Raw genomic sequence first — 26,849 nt, forward strand, 5'->3', positions numbered from 1 at the left:
TTCCCAGATTGAAGGGTATAATGAAAAAGAGAAGTGCATGACTATGACTTCCCCAATATGTTAGCCCCGATGCTATAATAACAGAAACAGGGAAACTTGCTGAAAAAAGGGAACTCCCTGAAATCCACAGTAAATTCATGAATTCTTTTATTTAATCTATTTTTTAAAAATCATGGAAGTTAAATATAAAAAGCAGAATCCTACCTTGATACTGAAATAGCAAATTAATACTTTGAAAAGAAATCACCCTGTTTACTTCGGATCAAATGACTGGGCAGAAAATAAAAAGGGTTGTAGGTGGCTTTCTACTTAATGTTTTTCCTGTGACCGTGTGTATGGTTACGCAACTTGCTTTGGTCAGACATGAGCAAAGCAACATAAAGCCACAGTTGTTGAATGTGCAGAGCTGGGCTGAAGTGTACAAGCTTCTGGCCAGAAGGATCAGAATCACCTCGGAACATATCCCAGGGCACACAGGCAATCAGAAACATGTAGAAGTAAGATGGTAAGTGGTCCCATCTCATGCCAGTTCTGACTGGAGACGGTGGCTTCCTGGAGCACTGGTTAGAGAAGAGGGCTGGGAGAACTTTGTGCACTCAACCGTGGCGTGACTGGTGGGCAGTGTCTGCACACATCCATGTATCCACCATGCCTCAATGATCTTGTACCTGGAAATGTTTGCTGCAATTTATGGACAAAATAAGGACTACAAATAGAAATTTTTTCTTAAGGTATCTCACTTTAAGAAAAGGTCATTTGTGATCAAAATATTTATATTGCATAATAGGTAAATCAGTATGCAAGGATAAATATGAGCTTTTTATTAAAAAAATAAACATTGGAAGACTTCTTGTACATCTGCAGAAAAGTTTCTTTATAATAGATGTTCTGATTCTGCTGTCTTTATTCAGGCTGGACTCCCAGAAGTCCATAATGGCCTAGGGTGTGATCATAGTGAAATTTGTTGACAGGCTGGATTTTTCAAAGTTTATGATAGGGGAATATTTTATGAGTAAACAAAATGATTGAAATTAGAGCTCCATTAAGATTTCACTAGTGGGTCTTTTATATTAATTTGATCATGGAAACAAACTTACCTGAAGAACCTTAACGGATTAGAGATAAATAGTAATTTTATCAAATTGGATCACCTTACATCAACTGTTGACATAAGGTTTGCCCTGGGTTAGGATGACTCAGAAGAAGATGAGGCCACATATTCATTAACTTCTGCAAAAGCAGAGCAGAGGAAATGCTGTTAACCTGCCCAATGAAGTGAAGTCTCTGTTTCAGCTCTGTTTACCTGTTTCCTCACTAACTCCCAAAGTTGACGCATCTGACCAAGTTTAGTACTCTCCTCATGCTGACCAAGATTTGTGGTGAAATTGACTTATGTTTCTGTCATCTTGGGCAAGATGGCCACCATAAGAATTCCTAGGAGGGGCCGGGCATGGTGCTTATGCTTGTAATCCCAGCACTTTGGGAGGCTGAGGCGGGTGGATCATGAAGTCAGGAGTTTGAGACCAACCTGGCCAACATAGTGTAACCCCATCTCTACTAAAAATACAAAAAATTATCCAGTTGTGGTGGCGGACGCCTGTAATCCTAGCTACTCGGGAAGCTGAGGCAGGAAAATTGCTTGAACTGGGAGGTGGAGGTTGCAGTGAGTTGAGATCGCACCATTGCACTCTAGCCCGGGAGACAGTGCGAGATTCCATCTCCCAAGGCAGATGGATCACAAGGTCAGGAGATCGAGACCATCCTGGCTAACATGGTGAAACCCCGTCTCTACTAAAAATCCAAAAAAAATTAGCTGGGTGAGGTGGTGGGCACCTGTAGTCCCAGCTACTCAGGAGGCTGAGGCAGGAGAATGGCGTGAACCTGGGAGGTGGAGCTTGCAGTGAGCCGAGATCGTGCCACTGCACTCCAGCCTGGGGACTGAGCAAGACTCAGTCTCAGAAAAAAAAAAAAAAAAAAAAATGGAATTCCCAGGAGCATAGTAACTACAATTTAAAAGCACATTTTATTGAAATTTGGCATATTGGAAAAACATATAGACAAAGTATTATTGTTTTCTATTATACAGTAGGGTGTTCTATTATACAGTAGGGTGACTATAGCAAATAACAATGTAGAAGATTTTAAATGTTACTGAAAAGAAATGATAAATGTTTAAAGTTATGGGTATGGTGATTACCCTGATTTGATCATTATATAATGTACACATACATTGAAACATCACACTGTATCCCATAAATATACACAATTATTATATATCAGTTATAAATACAAAATAATTAAAAAGAAACTTTAGTCAAAGTATAAGAATATAAGCAACTAAAAGTACTATAAGGAAAATAATTAATGAATATTCTATAAGCATGTATACCATCCTCTCAGAGGCTTCTATATTTTAAAATCACCAGTGAAAAAATATTTATAAAAGTCTTACAAAATTTTATACATATAAGAGAAAATATTTATACAAATCTTAGACTGATAATTAAATTAAACTCAATTTATTTTTACTGAGGGACTAAACCATGCAAGACATTTAGCCAAATGGCATAGGGGTCAGATTACATTGTGAATAAGAGCCACTTCTTGTCCTAGCATAAACTCTAGTAGATGGGATGAGGCATTTGTACAATGGCCATTTGAAAATTCGAATCTCACCAGGCATCTTCCAAAAATAATTTAATCTTTCATAATTTGATTTAATCTTTTTTTTATCCTTGATATAGCCAATTAAGCAAAGTCTAGTCTGCTTTTAATTTGCTAATACTCAGCATGCATTGCTAGAAGCAGTCATTTGCTGTAGGACCCTACATTTCTCATATGTAGTTTAATGCAGTTCCTTAAGTGGCTTGGTTTCTTTGGAAATTCTCTCTGCTACGGTCCTGCAATTTCTAATACAAAGATGCTTCCATGGGGTTGTTCCCTGTTCAGTTTAATCGGGATTCTCAGCAATGGGAGGAATGAATGGGATTCCTAGGAGCTGACTAAATGTGGAGATTTGAGAAACAAGTCTAATACTCCATCATGATCCAAGTCCTCTGAAGTCAGCATTTCTGGAGTAAGATGTTTCTAAGAGAAGCAGATTGTTATTTTTTTAAATGTATTATTATTATTTTTAATGAGACAAGGTCTCAGTATAGTTACCCAGGCTGGAGTGCAGTGGCATGATTTTGGCTCACTGCAGTCTCAGCCTCCTGGGCTCAAGCAACTCTCCCACCTCAGCCTCCTGAGCAGCTGGGACTATAGGCTCACACTGCCACGCCTGGCTAATTTTTGTATCTTTGGTAGAGACAGCATTTCGCCTTGTTGCCCAGGATTGTTTCCAACTTCTGAGCTCAAACGAGCTGCCTGCCTCAGCCTCCCAAAGTCTTGGGATTATAGGCGTGATCCCAACTGCAACTGTCCAGCAGATGCATTCTTATTACTTAAGTTGCTTGACCTCTAGAATTGCTCTCTGTCAGTATCGGTGATACAATGAGTTGGAACAGAAACCATTTTAGTAAATGACTGCAGTGTAAAAATGCAAGAAATGTGTGTTTAAGACAGAGACAGCAAGGAGAAGAAGAATGACACAGAATAGGGGTGACTTTCCAGGCCAAAAGGGATTGACTTGATGGAAAGTACAAGTCATTGCTAACCTCTTTTTATCTGTTTTATTGTCCTGATAAAGGGACATTTCTTTTCAGGAACATTTAACCTATTCTTTATTCTGTCGTTTCTTTTCCATATACTACTGTAGACCTGCAGTTTTTTTCTCCTTGTACTGTATCCTAATGTCCCTAGTTAGGGCGAGATCTGCTTACCTGGAGCCTTTGCTTACCAGCCTCTTATTTTTCTTCCAAATTTCAGCTGAAGTGTCTGTCCCCAGGAGGCCTTCCTTCCCTCAGCATTTCCAGCTCTGGCTAAGCAAAGTGACTCTCTTTTGGGCTTTTATATTTTTTCTATCATAAATTTGACAACCTCTTATTATTTTTTTTTTTTTTTGAGACAGAGTTTTGCTCTGTTGCCGAGGCTGGAGGGCAGTGGCACAGTCTTGGTTCACAGCAACCTCCACCTCCCGGGTTCAGGTGATTCTCATACCTCAACCTCCTGAGTAGCTGGGATTACAGGCACGTGCCATCATGCCCAGATACATTTTTTTGTGTTTTTAGTAGAGATGGGGTTTCACTATGTCAGCCAGGCTGGTCTCGAACTCCCGGCCTCAAGTGATCTGCCTGCCTTGGCCTCCCAAAGTGCTGGGATTACAGGTGTGAGCCACCATGCCCGGCCTGACCACCTCCTTTTGAAGTTGGTTACTCACAGGTCTGCTTTACCCTGTGGGTCCCATGCAGATAGGGACTTGGTGTATTTCTGTTCTGAAGACCCAATCCAGAGCCTGGCTCTGCTGTTGTGTTTTGGATGGAAATGTTCTTTGCTTCCTTCAGGGGCATGTTTTGCCCATGCTTCCCCTAGGGTAGGTGGGCTTAAGGACAGCCCTCCATCTCAGCCTCAGCAGCTCCTGGCCATATGCCAACAGCTTCCTCACTCACCTCCTTCTGGCCCTAATCACGTGGAAAGCAGCTGCATCGGGCCCCAGTCTCTTCTGCTGCTTCCCCCAACCCTCACATCCTTAATGTGTTCTGATTCTCAGCAATTGATCTGCTGAACCAAGTGCCCCACCCATCCCCTGGTCTCCTAGAATTCTGTTTATCCTAGCTCAATGCTTTTGAATGCAAAGGAATGATTTTCCCTCGAGGAACTGCTAGAAAGACTACACTAGTAGTTTATGTTTTTTGAAAAAATGTTTTTGGCTAATATTTTTCTTTTTCCAAACTTCTCCTTTTCTCCCAAAGCTACATGCTGAATCTGAGAAAGTGTTGAATTTCATATTTAACCCACTTGGTTCCTGTAGAGGAAGCTTTTTTGATTCCTGATAAATAGCGTATCAGAAGATACAATATCATTCCCATTTGTCCCCTTTTCACAAAGCAGCATCTAGGACACAAATGTCGAAAGCTGGGCCTCCTGATAAAGGAAAGCAATGCAGGGAGTTTTGGGATTAGAGGGAGAAAGCCCAAACCCAGTGTTTACTTAAGCTTATTTTTTTAGCTGTGTGATTATTATTATTATTATTTTTTAAAGACAGAATCTCGCTCTGTCATCCAGGCTGGAGTGCAGTGGTACGATCTCAGTTCACTACAACCTCTGCCTCCCAGGTTTAAGCGATTCTCCTGCCTCAGTCTCCTGAGTAGCTGGGATTACAGGTGCCCATCACAAGGCCTGGCTGATTTTTGTATCTTTAGTAGAGACAGATTTCACCATGTTGGCCAGGCTGGTCTCAAACTCCTGGCCTCAGGCGATCCACCCTCCTCCGCCTCCCAAAGTGCTGGGATTATAGGCATGAGCCACTGCACCTGGCCTGATTTTTTTTTTTTTTTTTAAACCACCCTTTGAAGAAATTTATATTGCATTCAAATTCGAGAAATTTTAACACTTATATCTCTGAATTAACAAGGAACCGGGAAGCTTCTCTCTCTCTTTTTCATAACCTTATTGGCTTGTATTCACTTTTCTTTTCTGGACCAATATTTTAGTGCCTTTTTTTTTCCTCCCCTTGGGAAGAAAATGTGCTTTTCATTTTAAGTATTTTATCTTTTTTGTTCACTTTTTATACTTTTCTGATCATGCTCTCAATTTTCTTTTTGAAAATGTGGTCAACCTGACTTTTACCAGGAATCAGGCAGAATTTTTCTGCTTTTTGATTTTTTTTAGAAGAAATACAAATTTTACCTTTAAATTGCCTCCATGGTTTACACTGTATGCTTCTAAGACACACTGCTTTTTAAAATTGGTTAGTTTTTTTTTTCTGATTACAAATAAGTTGATTGTCACTGTAAAATTGTTGGAAAGTACAGAAAAATATAAAGAACAAATGATCTTAATTTTGCCATCATAATAATTTTAACATACCCTGTCATTTTCACTCTGAATGCTCCTTCCTTTTGACACTATTAAGACCTCTTCAGTGATCTTTTTTCCCTGAGGATTACTGAGTTAAATTAACTCTCAGAGCTTCCTGTCGCCCTGATAATGCCACCATCAGCATGTATTCTACAGTATAATATTTGAAAGTGCAGGGTCATTATTTGACAAATTTGTATTAAACAATTGTTTTCCTTTAGGAAACTCCACATTAATCTTAAATTTCATAGATGCCAAGTATTGCCTAGTACAATCTCCTTGGAAATAGCAAGGCAGTACATCTAGGAAGTTGTTTGGATATTGAATGTGCTAAGATTGTGTATGTGCAATTAAAATAAGTATGAAAATAGATCGCTTAATATAAGGAACTGGCCTCTTTGGGAACCGGCATGGTTTTACAGTGTGTCCAGCATTTCATTTGAGCTCATCTTCTTGCTGGTGGAGGTGCTGGAACAAGAATGAATGAAAGTCCAGGACACATTCTGAACCCTGGTTGGGCTGGGGTTCCTGGAGGATGCCAGAATTTGTCTTTAAAGTAGAAAGAGCTTTGGACTAAATGGAGTGAAGGGCTGTCAGAGCAATCTGAGATTCTTACATCTCCGAACATCCCAGGGAACCAAAAGTCTGGCCAAGAAGGTCTGGTCCCTCAGAGCCATGTGAATAGGATGAGGTCCCTACCTCTCCCAGGCTGATGAAATTTACCAGCAGCTCAGAACCCACAGACTGAAGAGTGCTCTGTACATTCTCCTGCCCCATCCCTCATTTGCCAGCTACAGTAGCTGTGAGTTTGGGGCTGAGGATTTCTAGAGGCTCCAAGGGGTCTGGAACCCTTTTCAAGCTTTCCCAGGGCAGGTATCCCAGATGATTGTGAAACAATGGCTAAGCTCCTGGATGTTCTCCACCTCCCAGTTACCCATTTCCTGAAAAAATACGTTGTCACTCTTTAAGGATACTCTGAAAGGCTGGAGACAATGAAACCAGAAAAGGGATTGGCTATAGTTCCCAAATCATTTTTGTTTTGGTTTGAGGCAAACCACAGTTCTCTCTCTTATTTGCTTCTATTCTCTTTCCTTAAGTGAGGGGGTTTCTTCTCATAGACTTCTGTTCAGTGGGACACTTGCCATCTTAGGCTGTTTTTAATGTTACTAGAATAACTGGATTATTTATTTCCATTATTGCATAACAATAAAGACGGAAATTTATCGAGTGTTTGCCAGATGTTAAGACACTGGTTTAAGGACTTTAAATGTATTAACTCATTAAAGCTTAGAATAATCCTATGTGCTAGATAATATTATTTACATTGTAAAGGAAACAGAAACACAAAGATATTAAGTAACTTGCTAAAGGACTACATGGCTGGTAAGTGACAGAAACAAGGCTTAAAATCCAAGCTGTCTGGTTGCAGAGCCCCGGTTCTAAACTCCTATATCTTATGCCTCCCCAATAGCACACGGTGTAAAGAATATTTTAAAAACCTTAATGAAGTGCTTGGTTCACTTAACTTATTCTAGGAACTCTCGTCTAAAATAATATTTACTAAAAGGCTAGGTAAAAGATACAGGAAAAATCAAAATTAAAAATTAGCCTTCTTCCCCCTTCTCATTCATCTAGTTTAAACTAAAACAAGACAAAGAGGGTTCCAAAATTCTGACATCTGGGTGCCAAATTGGGGCAGTCCCTGAGTCTTTCAATAGTAAAGGAAACATATGGCTCATTCTTGGGTCCTTTGATGAGCAGAATTCTGCTGCGTCAGTTAATTGTTCAAAACGATGATCAGAAAAGACAGGTACAGGAGAGAGGCTTTTGAGATAAAATAAGAGTTTTAAAAATATGTCACTAGAATCATAGCAGGAGCTTTTGAGAGCTTTTGCAGAGAATATATTGAATAATATTTGTGGAAATAATGATTCTGACTTCCAGATGTGAAAATAAATGGTTGCAAAGAATGGGAAATTTATGTTGGGGTGTGAGTGGAGTATAAGATATCTGATCTAATGTGTTTTAAAAACTTTTTCTTTTTTGACCAAAACTCAGAACACATTTTAAGCCGCTTATATTTTCCTCATTAGCTATGGATTACAGCCACCAAGCAAGGGGTGAAAGCTGGAACATTCTTTTGGTCTGTGTAAGTTACCTTTATTTTGTCAATGTTTGTAAAATGACAGCTGTGACTCCATTTATAAAACATCAATTTAGTTTTTATTTTGTTTCAGTTAAATGTGAAAATATAGAATTTTTGAATATTTACTAATTCAAAATAACCTTCCAGGTTTTTTTTTTTTTTTTCCCTGAGGTCCTCTCTCTGTGCCTCATCCTACCTTCTCTTTCTCCTCTAGCTCTCCTTTTTTCCATCCTGTCTCTCTCTCTCTCTCTTTTTTTTTTTTTTTGAGACAGAGTCTTGCCCTGTTGCCCAGGCTGGAGTGCAGTGGCGTGATTTCGGCTCATTGCAACCTCGGCCTCCCGGGTTCAAACGGGTCTCCCCTCAGCCTCCTGAGTAACTGGAATTACAGGTGCCTGCTACCACTCCCAGCTAATTTTTTGTATCTTTAGTAGAGACAGGGTTTCACCATGTTGGCCAGGCTGGTCTCAAACTCCTGACCTCATGATCCGCCCGCCTCTGTCTCCCAAAGTGCTGGGATTATAGGCATGAGCCACCGTGCCCGGCCCCATCCTCTCTTAACAGAATGTAAGTAAGATGGTCTCTCCTCCTTCTGGATGTCCTTTAGATTTTTCTATTCCTGTCTGTAGGTTTTTGGTAACTTGCCATCTAGGACATGCATATTTCTCTTAGACTGTTTATGGCAGTGGCTTTCCTTATCATTTTCTATAAATATATGAGAACATATTATATTTATTTTGGTTCACAACTTAAAAAAATCTAGACGATCTCAGGCCTCTGGGGAGCCTTTCAATCTCTGGTCTAGAGATTGAAAGTTCCAGACAGGAGACTGAGGGGAAGCCTCTATTTTCACTTCATTTTCCCACTGAACTCCAGGATTTTTCTAATAAGAAAATGGGGCTCCTTCCCATCCCTAAAGAAGTGATGGGGGATTAAGGAGTTAATGTTCATAAGCCTTAAGATGAATCTTACCTAATAAAAGTATCAACATGTTGATGATTTTTAAGGTTCCTTAGTAAGAAAAGGAATCTGTTTCAACTTTCACGGGGATTTTGTTCCCACTGAGATGTTCTTTCCATCTTTTTTTTTTTTTAAACCACCTAAAGCTGTTTCCATATTTGCCTCTATGCCTAACAAAAATCTGACTATTCTATAATAGCAGTGTGCTGAGAGCCATCGCAGGCTCAAATTAATCCAGAACGGTACTGTCTATATTCTCTAAAATCAGAAATAAAAGTAGCTTTTTCAGATTTGAAGGGCTAAACTGAAATCGGATTTGGTGATTTGAATCTAGCACAGAGCGTCTCTTTAAAAGATTTCTTTCTTTTTTTTTTTTTTTCTAAAGAGGTTTCTGAGTTGAAAAGTAAGTGTAGGTAGGTTAGAAATGATACTGCTTAATATAAACAGCATGTTGATTTACCAATGTTATCCTATGCCTGACATTTCTTTAACTCTTGACTGTCATAGATGCTTATAGAAGTAATTTCTTCTGCTCTGTAACATATTTGCCTGGCAGAATGGAGAGTAGCCAACAACATAATTAATACTGAGTCCCCACCTTTGCCCCCCCTGAAACTGCTGCAAAGCCTCATTGAAAAGGTCCAGTGTTCTGGTTTTGAATGGCAATTTTCTCCACCCATCTGAAACCACTTATAAGAAGGTGGCTTTTGTATGCTCCAAAGATGTCTGTAGCTTTCATTTGCTTCTCAGACTATTATTTTATCTCTGTATCCTGAAAGTGACTTGGATTCATTTTTTTTCCCTTTTTTTTTGAAGCATTTTACAACTTTAAAAAATAAGATCACACTTTCAGTTAGGAGAATATATATGTCAAGGAAATCTACACAGTGTATATTCTGAAAACTTAAAAAAATTTAGAACCTGATTCAAACCATAGACTTAGACTTTGAAGGCCATATTTTTAACATGGTTCTGTACTGCAACCTAGAATTAGTCTTGCTTTTTAATGATAGTATTTCATTCCGAAATAATCTTCGGCTGATGCTCCATTCTTTTGTGCCAATTCATGTTCAAAGACAGTAATTCCCACTATGTATGATTGTTTACGTTGATTCTCATCCCAGCTTGGCTGCTTATTAGATTGGTGACCTTGGACTAGTGATTTAATCTCTCAACAAATCCATGTCCTCATCTTCAAATAAAAGTTATAGTATCTTCGGCCGGGTGTGGTGGCTCACACCTGTAATCCCAGCACTTTGGGAGGCTGAGGCAGGCAGATCACCTGAGGTTAGGAGTCGAGACCAGCCTGACCAACATGGAGAAACCTAGTCTCTCCTAAAAAAAAAAAAAAAATTAGCCCGGTGTTGGGGCGCATGTCTGTAATCCCAGCTACTCGGGAGGCTGAGGCAGGAGAATGGCTTGAACCTGGGAGGCAGAGGTTTTGGTGAGCTGAGATCATGCCATTGCAATCCAGCCTGGGCAACAAAAGTGAAACTCTGTCTCAAAAAAAAAAAAAAAATATATATATATATATATGTATATTTATATATATAGTATATATATTTATATATGCATATTATATATAGTATATATATTTATATATGTATATATAAAATACATATATATATATAGTATCTTCATCATGGGATGTTGCAAAGATGCAATGAGCTAACATATTTAAAATGCTTATGCCAGGCATGGTGGCTCATGCCTGTAGTCTCAGCACTTTGGAAGGCTGAGGCAGGTGGATCGCTTGAGCACAGGAGTTTGAGAACAAGCTGGGTAACATGGCAAAACCCTGTCTCTACAAAATATACGATAATTAGCCAGGCATGGTGGCACATGCCTATAGTCCCAGCTACTTGGGAGGCTGAGGTGGGAGGATCACCAAGCCCGAGGAGGTTGAGGCTGCAGTGAGCTGAGATGGCACCACTGCACTCCAGCCTGGGCAACAGAGTGAGACCCTGTCTCAAAAATAAAACAGGCTGGGTGCGGTGGCTCACGCCTGTAATCCAAGTACTTTGGGAGGCCGAGGTGGGTAGATCACGAGGTCAGAAGATTGAGACCCTCTTGGCTGACACAGTGAAATCCGGTCTCTACTAAAAATACAAAAAATTAGCCGGTGGTGGTGGGTGCCTGTAATCCCAGCTACTGAGGAGGCTGAGGCGGGAGAATGGCGTGAACCCGGGATGCGGAGCTTGCAGTGAGCCGAGACCACACCACTGCACTCCAGCCTGGGCGACAGAGCGAGACTCCGTCTCAAAAAATAAATAAATAAATAAAACAAATAAAATGCTTATTAGGGTACTGGTACATAGAGAATAACTAATAAATGGTATTTGTTTTCTTATTCACATTCTGTCTTTCAACATTGACTAGACAAAGGCTATATGTGTCTTAAGGTAATTTGCTCCCCTTTACTAGTAAATACTTAATTTAGTCTTTTTTTTTTTTGACCATGTCTAATATACTTGGTCTCACGACAAATTCTCCATCAATCAGTGGTGGTGAAGACAGCAACATGTACCCTATTTCTTTTTTTGCTCTTTCTTGGTCAGATTTATTTGTGCTGTCTGTGTATGGTATTTGAATATTTGAAACACTGTTGGCTAAGGGCCATGTCCTTTTGGTCTCTGAGGCTATTTCATAAAGATAACCTAGAACTCCTAGGAAACTTAGGGACGACCTTGCCCAACTCCTCATTTAAGAGATTAGAGGCCGGGTGTAGTGGCTCATGCCTGTAATCCCAGCACTTTGGGAGACCTAGGCGGGTGGATCACTTGAGGTCTGGAGTTCAAAACCAGCCTGGCCAACATGCTGAAACCCTGTCTCTACTAAAAATATAACAATTAGACGGGCGTGGTGGCAGGCACCTTTAATCCCAGCTACTTGGAGGCTGAGGCAGGAGAATCACTTGAACCGGAGAGGTGGAGGTTGCAATGAGCCGAGAGAGCAAGACTCTATCTCAACAACAACAACAACAAAAAAAAAAAAAAAAAAAGAAAAAGAAAAAGAAAAAGAGAGAGAGAGAGATTAGAACACTAAGGCCTAGAGACGTTAAATGTTGCACCTAAGGTCAGAGGTAGAATGGCTACTCAGACCTCCAGCATCCTCATCGTATTCTCTTAACACAAACACAATCAGCCCCTGCCCAGAAAAGAATAATAGCTTGCTTATCTTTCTCCAAGCAAAACGGCGACTCCTCCATAATAGTGTTTTTGGTAGGAATATCTTTATTTATGTTTACACAAATGCCTTAAACCCAATATACCCTTAACAAATATTTTGTGAATGACGATATCATCTCCGTGGACCTATAAATTCAGTATATAACAATAAAAGCTAACATTTTTCTAAACCCTTTCTATGTGCCCAGCACTATTCTAAATGCTTTAGATGTATTCTCTTTTCAACTTCACAACAACTTTATGAGATAGGTACTACTATTATTGTCCTCGTTTTCCAGAGGTATCAAAAGTTTAGATAACTTGCCTAGTCTTATCACCAGCATTTGCTGGAGTCAGGATTCAAACCCAAGCACTCTGGCCTCATAGCTGGCGCTTTTAATTCCCTGTCTACCATTGTTCAAGTACCCCATCCAACGAGGGCATTCAGGGGTGAGCATTCTGAGCTTGACACAGATTCTGTTAGTTTGTATTTTTCCATTAGTATTAAAAGTGGATTCATTAGGGCCCCATTTCTGTGGCTTAACACCAATTACGTAAAATAAAGCAGGTTTTAGGCAGGTAGTGAAATAAGGTAAAATGAAAAGGCTCTGGCATTCCCTCTTTTTTTTTTTTTTTAACTTAGGAAAGAATTCAAAGTATGCAATTATTTTGCTTAGATACAAAGGATTTCTAAAGCTGAAGAATTAAATTCCTTAAGTGATTAACCTAGCTTTGCTCTGCCTATTTCTAATTCAATTACAGGATATAATGGACAGGGTCACATTTATCCAATAGCATTGGGATATGTTTAAATTTGGACTCATTTTATGGCACACATGATTTTCTGGTCTTGTGTGATAGTTCCAGAAAGAGAGGATGCCTGGGGAATGACAAATCCCTGTAAGCTGGATGGTGATGGGGGAGGCAGAGAGACCACTTGATGAGAGCCCCTGCTTGAGGATTTATCGTTCTCCCAGCTCTCTCACTGCTCATGTCCACTGAGAGTAAAAGTTTAAATGGCTCACCAATGTTCCACAATAATTTTTCCTGACCACATTTAAACTTGTGCTTTAGTTTGAATTCATCACAAACATGCCTCTAAAGCCTGGTCTTGGATGGGGGAGTGAAAATGCATTTTGAGGTCCCTGTTGGGAAAGAGTGGATGAATTTCCCCTGACTAAAGCTATCTCTCAGCTTGTGAGCATCTTAATATAACTCAGCCTGGGATGCAGTACTGTCATGTTAGCTGCGAGCCCTTAGAGCCCTTAAAGCTAGTGCCAGACTTAGGGTAATTATATTTCAACAGAGGAAAGAAACTTAAACACAAAAGTCATTGTGGATGAAGATTATACCCTTTTTGTCAGTCTCTTAATTATATGTGCCTATTCTTTTTTTTTTTTTTTTTTTTTTTTGAGACAGAATTTCACTCTTGTTGCCCAGGCTGGAGTGCAATGGTGCAATATTGGCTCACTGCAACCTCTGCCTCCCAGATTCAAGCGATTCTCTTGCCTCAGCCTCCCAAGTAGCTGGGATTACAGGCATGTGTCATCATGCCTGGTTAATTTTGTATTTTTAGTAGAGATGGGGTTTTGCCATGTTGGTCAGGCAGGTCTTGAACTCCTGACCTCAGGTGATCTGCCTGCCTCGGCTTCCCAAAGTGCTGGGATTACAGGCATGAGCCACTGCACCCAGCCTATTCTTGGTAGATTTTTATAGGGCTGCAAGAAAATGGCAAGAATACCTTCCCTAACCCATTATTTTATAGAGGAAGAACTTCAAGTTTCAGGTTAGGTAATATTTCTAAAGTCATACTGTTATTTAGGGGGAGAATGATGACCAATTATGATCATTAATAAAAATATGTTTTTAAAGAACTTACTGTGTCTTAGGCACTGGACATGCCCTTTCCTTGTCTTGTTTCATTTCATCCTTACAACCAAGCTGTACAGTATCCTTTGTTGTTAGCTTTATCTTACCGATGAGTAAACTGAGACCAAGAGGTCAAGAGAGGTCACACTGCCAACAAGAGGCGGATTGGGGATGTAAGTACTGACCCCTTTATGGCCACAGCTGAAGGCTCGACAGAATAAATGACAATGATTCTGAAACCAGGGTCCTCTCTGCTTGTAGTGGAGTTTCTGATTAGCAAGACAGGTTCCTCATTTTGACTGTGAATCAGAGTTTCCAGTGTAGTCTTCTGTGGAAGAGGTTGAGCAACGTAATATGTTGCAAATGGAAATAGTAGTTTAAACGCTAATTCGAAAGAGGGCCTTTTACTACAAATGAAGTGAAAACAGATGGTGGTAAATAGAGAGCATTTGGCCTGGGTGCAAGAGCAAGCACTCATCAGGCTTGAATTTGTGGAAATGAAACCTAACAACATGCTTTGCTTGCTTTTACCCTCCAGTGTCATCCCTCACGAGCGGAGAATATTAACCATATTGCAGTGGCTCACCCTGCCAGACAGTGAGAGGTATTTGCTTCTCTCTTTCTTCTTTCTTCAGTACATTTCCATCTTAACTTAGAATTGCATGAAACACTAGACTGTGGAATAGAAGCACACCCAATGTTTGGAATTAAAAGTTTTGTGGTTCTTAGCCTTAAGTGTTACTTCCCTAAGAAGGATACAATAGACTTTGGTTATTGGGTCCATTTAATTACTGGATTACTGCAGCTATTAATTCTGTCCACTACAGCAGAGCCGAAGGAAGTTTCTGGCTTTGATAAATGAACCAGCAGCATCCCAAGGATTGCAGAAGTATCGAGAGAGACGCTTGTCTGTAATGGAGTTAGTTGTTCTTTCAGGCTTCGGATTGCACAGCCCATGTGAATTACCACCAGGCTCTGTTACCTTGAGGGTCAAGGACCCGAGTACATGTTCAAGTTTTCCTTTGTGACTTTTGAGTCCTGAAGGTGGTTCCAGGCAGTTACCACAGATGGGGTGGTGGTCATAGAAGCAATAGGAAAAAAAAAAGTTTTCCATGCTAATATGAATAGTAGTTAAAGGATAAATTAAATTTGAGAACATTTTTTAAAAGTGTGTTTTTTAAAAATATGTGATATTTTTTGTTACATGTGGTTTAGGAGAGATTCTGAACCTTCCAATTTTCTTATAGGCCTTCGGTCTATGCCTTCTATTCTGAACAACCTGATTTCTCTGGACACAAATATGGCCCTTTCGGCCCTGAGGTTAGTGGTTTAGCATCTGCCTGAGAAGAACCTTTGGCCCTGGGCTACCTGACCTACTGACCTTATTTCAGGATTTGTATAAAGTCTGGACTGATGTTTGTATCTACAAGGTTTACGCAAAGTCAAATAACTACAGGACTAAAAATAATTTTTTGAAAATCTTAAAACTACCCGTTTCTCTTATAGGAGCTTCATTTCAGATTGCTTTGATATTTAAATAATAATATATCCTGAACTTGATGTTAACAGGAAATGGGGTATATTCTAGTCTTGTGGGCGTCAGTTGGAGGGTGAACAGTCAGGAAGGGTTGGCATTTGCCTTCAATGGGATAGGCATGGAAAAAAATCTTGAGATGAAACCTGCAATACAGAACATTGTAAATGAATTTCAGCACCCTTAAATGATTAGGCAATTTAGAGAGGGTAGATCAGCTCAGCGGCTCCAATAACCTTAGCAGATATAATCCAGTCAATCTGGCATAAGTTATGGTAATGGACTCTTTTGAATTTAATACATTTTGGCAGAGATATATATACTGTGAAATTGTCACCACACTCAAGAGATATGAACATATTCATCATCCCCCAAAGTAACGTAAATTCTCGAGAGAAATATACCGCTAAATGAATCTGCTTATTCAGAGCAGGGTGAGTTTTTTTTAATTTTTTTTTGAGATGGAGTATTGCTCTACCACCTAGGCTGGAGTGCAGTGGTGCGATCTTGACTCACTGCAACCTCTGCCTCCCAGGTTCAAGTGATTCTCCTGTCTCAGCCTCTCAAGTAACTGGGATTACAGGCGTGCACCACCATACCCGGCTAATTTTTGTATTTTCAGTAGAGCCAGGTTTCTGCCATGTTGGCCAGGCTGGTCTCGAACTCCTGACCTCAGGTGATCCACCTGCCTTGGCATCCCAAAGTGCTGGGATTATAAGCATGAGCCACCACACCCAGCCAAGGGTGACATATTTTTATCAAAGACTCAGCCATCATCGTGGAAGGCAATCTGTAAGGTAGTATCCAGTATAATTTCAAATTCAGAAGGTGGGAAAGGAATGGCTAGAAACGTTCCCACATTTCAGCATAGATAGTAAAAAATACGATGGAGTTTGCAAATCTAAACTTTTACGTATTTTTAAATATTTAAGTAGCCTAGTAACCCATAGCATACTGCTGACTATAATTACGTTCATTGTTTTCAGATGAATTAGAGATAAGGTAAACATATCTTGCTTTAAGTATTTTTGACAAATTGCAGCATGTAACCAAGGAGTCATAAGTGTTTCTAAATGCTTTGACATCAATACAGAGGTGATTTATTTAAGCACTAGTAACTAATAGCTATGTAAAACCATTCTTAGTTTGTCTTAAATCATTAAACTTATATAAGTCAGATGCTCTTTTTCTGTCCGTTTGAAGTTTAACTCGTCTTGTATGATTGTGAAACACAAATGATAAAATGAGATAAACATCTGCATGCACGATGCCAGTAAACAACACCTAAGGAAGAATGGCTGTTTTATCTTTAGGATGACTTTCTTGGAGATTCACCTAAAGGGAACAAAAGGAACCACATTTTATCAAAATGTTCACAAAACAAAACAAAACACCTAAGCAGTTCCATGTTCCCTACTTAAAAGTTTGACTTCTTGGGTAATAATATCCCGTCAAAGAACCTGTGGGGTAAGCAAAACAGGGATTGGTATAGCCATTCTTTTAAAAGTAGGACTCTGGTACTTTCGCTTGACTGCTAAGTAGAGAATTTGAAGACAGCACCACAGAACTTTTGACTCCCAGACCACAGTCCCTTCTATGGAACCATTTAACCCTCCTTCAGTCCAGGAGATAAGCAAAGTGGTCAGTTAATAACTATGTTCAAATTATACAGAACATTTTATTTATGGCAAAAGTTGGCTTTTAATAATACAAGTGAGGTATAACTCAAACTTTAAAAGTTATATGGCTTGATGATAAATGTTCTTAATCAATAAACATCTTTAGGTTTCTAATACGTGTAGTTCAGTTACAATTACATGCATGAAAGTATATGTTTGTGTGAATTAAGAAACACGTTTTTTTGAAAGTACTGAGTAGCACTAAATGAAGCAGGATACAGGATGCTTTAATTTCCTATAATAATTTTTCTATGCCCAGGGTTGCTCATAAATATATAAACAGAGATTTTTCCTATAGTACCTTTGAATTAAGAGTTGAAAGTACTCATGTTATGTTTTTTTTCAGTATTACTACTTCTTGCAGCTAGGGTATTTTCATATGTCTACTGGGTAAACTCATCCATCCCTCATTCCAATTGGGTATCTTGGAGTATATCTTCAGTAATGGTAATCTGATAACCTGGTCATTTTCTTCTCATAAGGGAAAGGATATTTTCAGATTTCAATTATTTCTCATCTAGTTCTAGGAATCTTATTTTAACTGAAAGAAAAACAAAATTGTTTACACTTTTAAAACATGAAACCAAAGCAAGTCAGCAAAAGTTCTCTTCTATTGTAAGCTAATTGTTTTATATACCTATGTATCCTATATGCCTACCTATATATCATTATTTACACTTATTATACATGAAAAGATTATAACATACTGGTTGAAAGATTATTTTAAAATCAGTAACATATCTTTTACATGTAAGAAAATAACATATTTGAAATTTCATTGAAATGATTTTCACTAGCAAAATGTTATATGCTACAATAAGATGAATTCTGTTGAAATTTGTGCTTTATTTGCTAAATATTTGAGTACACATTTTTTCAGGATGATTCTCAAAAGCTATTAAATGAGATGACCAAACATTGAGCTAATAGCTTCAAGAAATGGTGTATTGCTCCTGGTTTCAGAGTGTAATGGTGAATGTTAAAAAATATGCTTGCTTTTGATTATTGGCGCAATCTTTTTCTTTTTGACCTTCTATGCTTTTTCTGTGACCCCTTGTTCGGCTGCTCTTCCGGGCCTAGAGTCAGAGCTTTGGCTGGCTAGTCTCTACCTTCAGATGGCAAAGTATCCTGAAATGCAGGGAAATTTGCACCTGTACCTCCCATCCTCTTAATAACCTCAGGCTAAAATTTCTAAATTCAGGCTAAAGTATGGCTGGTCAGTGAAAACTTAGCTCTCATCTACCTCTAACATTTGAAGAAGGAAATACATGCAATATAATCACTGGATGAAAACCCAGTTTGACTAAACCCTACTCTTCTGCTCCTCTAACCTGCTGCAATCGGAAGGGCTCACCTTTGGAGTCTTTGGAATGTTGAGGTCTCTTGCAAATGGCATAGAGTTTGATGGGCCGACTTGAACGCTAGCAGAATGTATTCAGTGACCATGAAATGGAAAATCTTCTTTTACTTTTGCTGCTTTTCTTATGGAGATTTGCCTAAAACTAGGAGCATTAAAAAACAAACAAACAAAACCAAAGTCTTTGGGGCTGTCTTTTGATCGCTCTAGCGGAGAGAGAGGATGAGACAGAAACAGAAGTGCCTTTGCCGTGGCTTGCCCTGGAAACAGTGAAATCGCATGGCAGATGTTCCCCTTCTTGGATACACTAACATTGTTCCTCCTCCTGCCCCTTCCTGCATCTGAATGGCTCTCAAGACAGTCCTCCCGAGAGAAGTCAGTGAGGTAGACAGCAAGGCTTGCTGCTTTAATTCACCTTTGCACCATCAGCAAATCAGGGGCCTGTTTTTCCTCCAGCATTTGGAAATCCCAAAAGGTTATCTTCAGTTTATGTGTCGACTTTACTGCTCTCTGGATTTTCAAAACAAAATCCATAGCATGCAACTCCCCTTAAAAGCAGGTTTCTGATAGCAAGAGCATAAGTAGACTCTTTCTTGGTCTGTATATACCAAGACAAAAAAGAGATGACTTTTTGATGACTTTTTAGATTTTACCTAATTTTAAAAGAGACTTTAACTTAAAGTTCCTCTGTACTAAAAACCTCAGTTGTCAGTGAGTTCTCTCCTGCTGAAAATCCTGATTTGTGGGAGTACGTTTATGATTAAGGAGGATTGCTTATTATTTATGTTTCATTCCATCCTTGGTTTTAAAATTTTTCACTGGATCCTTGCCAATGAAGGTGACAGTTGCTTTGACATATTTGCTGGCGTGAACAGAAAGATGCCTGTCAGATTCTGAATTGGAAACACTTACATGAACCTCATTGTCATCTTGAAATGACCAAGTGGCTAGTATCTGGCCTACTTTTAAGTTAGTTCTTTATAAATGGAGAGCTTTTCATAACCAAAAACCAGTCTCTCCCTAATGCAGGAGCTATGGAATACAGAGCTTGTCTAATGTCACCTTCACATACATCCACAAATATCAGCCAAAAGAAACCCACATGACTAGATTTTCTTGAATTGGATTCTTGTTCTCAGCGAAGAAGCTGTGACAGCAGCATCAACATCAATTTAGGAGGCTTCTCTCCATGGAGTTCCTCTAAGCATCCATCCCTCATTCCAATTTTTTCTCACTTAAGGAGACTTAGTTATTCTAACTGAGACTCTGCTCATCCCAGATGGGAAAGTGTAAGCTTTATATCTGACTCAGAGGGACAGACGACTTCTGAGTCCAGCCATCTCTATCCGCCAGTACAGGAGAGTAGTTATGGCTCACCTTTTACTCCGGCTAAGAGACCTAAGAGGAAAGTTGCCCCTAAGAGGAGACAGGAAAGACCAGTTGCTCCTCCAAAGAAAAGAAGAAGAAAAATACATAGGATGGATCATTATGCTGCGGAAACTCGTCAGGACAAAGTAAGTTTATCTATTGTTCCAAAGCTTTGTGGCGGGCAGGTCTGAGTTGAAGGTTGCCTTCAGTGCCTTGGTTGGAAAATCGGCTGAGCAAGTTTTAGAAAACTCTGGTGCGTTGACCTTGGCTTTGAGTCCAGAAGAATGTGGTACTTCAGAGGTTAACAGTGATGTGAAGACTGCCTGAACTCAACATGACAGAAAAAAAGAAGTCTTATCCTTTTTTTTAAAGAGTTAGTTGCCCTAAAACTAGTATTAACATTTAGGCTGGAGTGACTATTAAGATCGGTTTTGTTTGTGCTTATTCACAGAATCAGTCACATGGTTTGTGGCCCTGGTTCTTGAGAACAACCCTGCAAGGTAAAAGGGAGTATTCTCAAAGCCAATGTGGATTAGAACTCAATAGGAAGTTGGCTTAGATTAGGGGTCTGCAACTTCAGAGATCAGAAAAGGTGTAGATTGTAGAGAAGGAAATAGCTAAGACAGAAAGAAAGAGAAAATAATGGGCGGATAGAGTTGTATGTAATTTCCACAAGTAATGTCTACTCTTCCCAGTATGTTCAGAAGAGTTGTTGCTTTTACTAAAACCTTTGAATACCTCTGAGGCAGTATCTTATTTGTGATCCTCTGAACTGATCCCTAAGAAGTAGGTTCTGGATTTTACCTGAGTCATCCTGCTGAGTAAAGGAAAATAAGTCATTGCCAAAGATCAAAACATGTTGTGCATTTGTTATTTCTTTATCTAGACAGAGATCTTCGAGGAGAGCATGATTTTCTTGGAAGCAAATACCACTTTGTTCCACACCTATTAGTCCCTTCCGATTATATTACACATCTCTTTCTGAAACTTTCAACTGTGACTTCCTCCTTGGGATAGGACTTGAAATACTGACTCCTGTCATGAAGAATAAAACAAAAGTTTACACCTGATTTCCCTAATGAAATAATAAGAGGAAAGGTCTTGATTCATCTGAGAAGATGCTAGTGGAAGATGATATGTGTCTGAGTAAAAATGATATTCACATCCCTTCTGTTCTTATCTTAATCATCTTGGGTATATGTATGTGACTGTGAGCTAAGCTATAAAATTTCATCTAAATATACTCCCTGTATCTTTCTATTCTTTGTCTGATGAGATGTTTCTTAAAAATCTTTCCATTGCACAGCTAAAGATGAAAGGGAGACGGAGAGCCTCTAATATGTGAGAACATTCATGCTGTTAGAAACTTCCATTTGAAGTAAGAAAATGAGAGATGGATAATGTTTCTTAGGCTTTGGAAATGGTCTTCAGGAAAGAATTGGGTTTTCGTATTTTGTTAAAAAGAAGAAACCTTCTAGAACAAACTCATGGTTCATTTCTGTTTAAGTTAGGACTCTTATAGATTCTTGTTTCACTCAAAATCAGCTTTAAAAGAACTAAAGTGAGAAGTAATAATTTATTTCTTAGAATAGGTTCTTTTGTTAAGAATCTATTGCTTTCAGACGCCAACATTTAAATTACTTAGAACAAGATAGATCTCATTGTATTAGTGATATTCTAATTTATTATCCAGTGGAAGGTGATGATTTTAACCTCAGGACAGCTTTGCATTCACTTAGTGTCTATCTTCTTGCCATGGTTCAAAATCTAATGTGATTTCACTTAGGGAACTGTCCATCTGACTTTCTGTCATCAAAACTCTTGGATTTAAAGGATGCTGTCACATTTTAGAAAGTGATTTTATCTCTTACAGAATTTTCATTAACAATATTTTTGACATTTTTATATCAAAGAATCTTTAAAGGGATTGGATGAGGAGAGGTTTTAATTCTCTCAAAAGAATACAAATATAATGTGCTTAGATCAGATTTCCATTAAGAATGGCAGGTAAATCTCCCCAGACAAAGCTCTGCCTCTGGGCCGGAAGTTTTCTTTCCAAAATGTTCTAGGGGTAGAAGATCTATGAGAGACTGAAAGGGAAAGAAAGAAAACCCTGTGGGGACTAACTTGCTTCTTTTTCCCAGATGACAAATCCTCTGAGGGAAATTGACAAAATTGTGGGGCAATTAATGGATGGACTGAAACAACTAAAACTGCATCGGTGTGTCAATGTCATCTTTGTAGGAGACCATGGTAAAGCTTTGTTTTTTCTTTGCTAATAGGATAGATGGATAATGTTTCTGATCATATTGAGGAAAAGAATCCTTGCCCTTAGAAGCCGAGATTCCATTCTTAACCTCCTTTCCCCTTTCTTTAAGATGGGGATAGAAATCAGGTCATGATTCAAAAGTATGAGATGACCTGAGAGATCCCTGGGTTCATTTTGATCAAAAGCTGGGACTTCTTATATATTTCTGTTATTTGCAGGAAAGACCTTTCTACAAAAATCTGTCTCTTATTAAAGTGATGCAGACAGTTTCCTTGTGATATTAATAGCTTCTTCTGTGAATGTGACATATCAGGTGATAATCCCCATCCCTGCCAGCCACATCCCCAAAAGGAGCCCATGGAGTTTATATGGTTAAAAAATACATCCAAATATGATAAAGAAGCAGAGACATAGGATTCTTGTCAGAGAAGTGGCATGTAAGTCAAATGATTTCCCTGAATCCACCGAGGGAAGTCAAGCTCCAAACCAGAAGGCCCTGCTGTGATTCAGATGAGTGATAAAGAGAGGAAGAAGCATTATAGGAAGTAGTTCTTCTAAATCACTTTATGAAGTAGAAAAATTTATGACCAATTCTTTGAGGAGATCAAGAGCATCATAAACATTATGTGACTATAGAGCTGGGTGGGGGGTGGGACTCAGAGACATGCAGACTCAGTTCTAGAGAGTGTCTCCTGTATTCCGGAACTATTAGATTGAAACAATAACGTTGGAATTTGGGGCTTCTCCCTTCTAGCGGAGTTTGGAAGATGAAAATTGGCTGACTCTTTGGCAGTTCTATTAAGAATGGCAGGCAAATCTTCCTAGCTCTGGTCCTGAAGGTCTTTCTAGAATGTCCTAGAAGATCTATGAGAAATTAGGAAAAAAAAAAAAAAAAAAAAAGCTAAAAGGATTAACTTTCTCCTCTTGAGTGGGCTAGATGTAACCCTTTGCAAAGTCACGCTCCATGCGTTTGGCTTGGTGGAGAGCTACACACAGGTCAGAGAAGTTGGAGCATGCCTCAAAGCTGATCCAATTTAAGTTGCCCAGAGGTGTCAAGAGCATTTGCTCACATGCTGAAGCCAGATGTCTTAGTAGAAGGGTCCCAATGAGTCATGTGCTGAGGCATTGTAAAGGTCATGGGTAGGTTAAAACCTTGGCTTATCAGTGTGCAGGCTTCCAAGATGAGCAGATCCATTTGGTTTGGGACAACTACAGCACTTCTTTTTTTTTTTTTTTTTTTTGAGATGGAGTTTCACTCTCATCGTCCAAGGTAGAGTGCAATGGTACCATCTCGGCTCACTGCAACCTCCACCTCCTGGGTTCAAGTGATTCTCCTGCCTCAGCCTCCTGAGTAGCTGGGATTACAGGCACCTGCCACCAGGCCCAGCTAATTTTTGTATTTTTAGTAGAGATGGGGTTTCACCATGTTAGCCAGGCTGGTCTCGAACTCCTGGCCTCAGGTGATCTGCCCACCTTGGCCTCCCAAAGTGTACAGCACCTCTTTCTTAAAAGGTGGTATGGTTTAGTGTTTTAGGGCATGGTCTTTGGAGTCAGAATGAATTTTAGTGGAGTTCAAATTGCACTGTGTCACTTAACATCTACATGACACTGTACACCTTTTGTGGCCTCTCCAAGTCTCAGTTTCCTCATCTGTCAGGCGAGAACATTAACACCCCTCCACAAAGTTAGTCTGCAGAGTGAAGACTGATGATGCTTAAGGAGCACTTAGCACAGTGCCTGATGGACTTCAAAAGTAAGGGAGATTTTTCACATTTGGGGTGCCATAAGGGACTGCCTAGAAATAAAACAAATGGGAGAGGCTTTCAGCCCTCTATTAATATGTATTTGGGGACTTTCCCTTCCTGGGCGAACATTGTACTAAAACATAGCAGCTCTTCGTTGCTCTATTTTTCTTCCTAAGGGTTTAACCGTTAAAGTGCAAGATATATAATCTTTATGCTATGTGTTTTTTCTTGCTTTTCATTCCAATTTGTATTAAACAAGGGAAGGTTCTGGATCTGGGATCCCAGGAGGTGATTATTTGAATTTTACCAGATCTGGGGTACTCTGGGTTGTATTTCCTTATTTTAAAAGCTTAGGGCATCCTTTACAGGATATGAATATATGAATATTCTCCAACAGGATTATTTTCCCTGTTAGAGAATATTCATATGTTGAATTGTACTGAGCAATATATTAAAACGTTCCAGGTCATCTCATACATTTCAATAAGGTCTCTAGTAGCCTCCATAGTCTATGATGCTAAGATTTGAGTTTACAACAATGTTTTAAATAAAAGCATTTTGATAAAGGAATTTTCCTTGGTGGGGACACGCAACAAATCTTGGGGTGGAGGAGAAATATTTGTTGTTTTAAAAAATTCCCTACCTAGAACCTTCTTGTGCTTTAGTTGCTAGCTTTCAGTTCTGACTAATTACATTGTTTACAACTTGTTTTCAATGTTATTTTGTTTTTCAGTTTGGGTGGTCATTGGAACTGACATTTTTCTTTCTCATCTCTTGTTGCCAGTATTGTTTTGTCAGTAACATCCAAGGCCACCAGTGGAGACAGTGAGGACTGGTGATTATGTACTCAAGACAGGAGATATATTAGAGAGTTGGAAAATGCCATTTTGTGAGAGACACAGAACTGTATATTCCATTTATGCCTCCCCCAACTGGGAAGAGTTTGAAGCAATCTAGGGTTTTTTTTTTTTTTTTTTTTTTTTTTAAAGAATAGATATTTTTCATAAAGACTCTGTAAATAGTTGTGTTTATTGTTGTTGTTGTTGTTTAAATCATGGTGACTTCCTTTGTCTTGCTGTTCTGGCTGCATGACTTAAAATGTAATTGAGGTAATGCATTTTCACCCTTCTGTGCTTGCAAGATGACATGGCTAAGTAAAAGTCTAGAGAAAAGATTATACAGAGAAGCCTTAAAACATTTAAAGTCAAATACAAAAATCTCAAAAGTCAGGGCTCTTCCCACTAAGTTATTGAAAACTAACTAAAGAGATGCCTGATGTTATCTTTAGTGTCTATGTTAAGATTTTCATTTCAATATTACCTGAAAATACTCTCTTTTCTCCCTCCCTATAGGAATGGAAGATGTCACATGTGATAGAACTGAGTTCTTGAGTAATTACTTAACTAATGTGGATGATATTACTTTAGTGCCTGGAACTCTGGGAAGAATTCGACCCAAATTTAGCAATAATGCTAAATGTAAGTTGATTCTTAAAACATTAAGTGGTTAGAGTGGTAATACAATGGAATAGGTAAAGGCTTGTTTTCTAAAGCTGAAATACTTAGGTAAAAATTCTGGCTCTGCTACCACTTAGCTGAGTGACCTTGAATAAGTCATTTAAACTCTAAGCCTCGGTTTTTTCTTCTGAAAAATGGGAATGATAAATGCTGCAGCTATCTGTAGAAATTAATCTATGCATATTGCTTAGAGTGGTTCCTGGCACATAGTAGCATTATATAAATATTTGCTCTTATTCTTATCATGTGGAAATTGCACTTAGTTTGAAGCATGTTCATGACCGCAAACTTCTGTTTATAAGGTAAGAATTTTTTCAATAAGAAGTTCAGGCTGGTCCTTTATAGCCAAAACTAGAGGATCTGTGTAGGGGTTGGAAGAACCACATTTGGACTGTGAGGGTTCCTAGGAGCCTTGTGGAACAGAGCCCATTCTCTTTGTAAAAATGACCGGTAGAACCTAGTAGGAAAATATATTAAGCCCTTGGGAAATGGCAGATGAAAGATTAGAAATAAAAATGAACAGGAATAATCTTGTCACTTATGTTTTACATGTTCCGGTTATGATCTACCACTGATACAAACTTAATTTGTGGACTAAGATTTTTAGGTGCTGTCTACCCAGCTTTTGAGAAGTCCATAGTTTTCTTGGGGTTATGTCACACTTTGAAAAAAAAATTCTTTAAGGTTTTTAGCCTTGGGATTAAGAAACCATTGACACCAACCTTACAGCTTTGGAAAATTAAGTTTTTCCCTAACTATGTTCCTGAGTCAACACAAATGGAACTGTTCCAAGGTCAGCTCCAGGCAATGTTGTGAAATAAACAAAATGTGGGTGTTTCTGCCCTCTCTCCTCCATGACCTTTCCTGCTCCTGTGTTCTCCGTTTTCTGCCCTCACTTAGACAGGACACAGTCACTATGGCGCCCCTTGATTTTAGTATTTGCACTTCAGGGCTATGCAAAAAAGATTTTCTCTATTTTTAACAGTATTTCTGACATTAGTACATGTAATAGGGAGGTTGGTTTGGAGGGGGAAAAAAAAAACTTCCCATGGCCCATGAAATCATACCTATCAATGATGAAAAGCTTTGAACCTTACAAGGACACTTTCCAATGTGGTTTCATTTTGTGGGAGACAGTAGCATGGGGTGGTGACAGGCACAGATGTCTGGGCTCGTATCTCAGCTCTGCTCGGTACTCACCATGTGAGCGCCCTGTACCTCTGCTTCCTCATTTACAATGTAAGGATTGTTAGGAAGATTAAATAAGAGATTGTGTTTACATA

The 26,849-nt window shown here is 39.1% G+C and overlaps 1 protein-coding gene across 10 annotated transcripts in view; it reads left to right on the forward strand.

Moving 5' to 3' along the window:
* Positions 1-26,849, forward strand: part of ENPP2 (ectonucleotide pyrophosphatase/phosphodiesterase 2) — a 125,177-nt gene that overhangs the window by 65,577 nt on the left and 32,751 nt on the right. For 6 of the 10 annotated variants that reach the window (XM_050802092.1, XM_050802094.1, XM_050802093.1 and 3 more), the window contains exons 9-14: positions 8,052-8,107; positions 14,636-14,701; positions 15,345-15,417; positions 20,026-20,181; positions 22,180-22,288; positions 25,402-25,527. In XM_050802092.1, the coding sequence (XP_050658049.1) occupies positions 8,052-8,107; positions 14,636-14,701; positions 15,345-15,417; positions 20,026-20,181; positions 22,180-22,288; positions 25,402-25,527 (586 nt within the window). The remainder of the gene's footprint in view (positions 1-8,051; positions 8,108-14,635; positions 14,702-15,344; positions 15,418-20,025; positions 20,182-22,179; positions 22,289-25,401; positions 25,528-26,849) is intronic. The other 4 variants (XM_050802096.1, XM_050802097.1, XM_050802101.1 and 1 more) reach the window with 1 other exon arrangement.

Source organism: Macaca thibetana, chromosome 8 (genome assembly GCF_024542745.1).
Source record: "Macaca thibetana thibetana isolate TM-01 chromosome 8, ASM2454274v1, whole genome shotgun sequence".
Lineage (NCBI taxonomy): Eukaryota > Metazoa > Chordata > Mammalia > Primates > Cercopithecidae > Macaca > Macaca thibetana.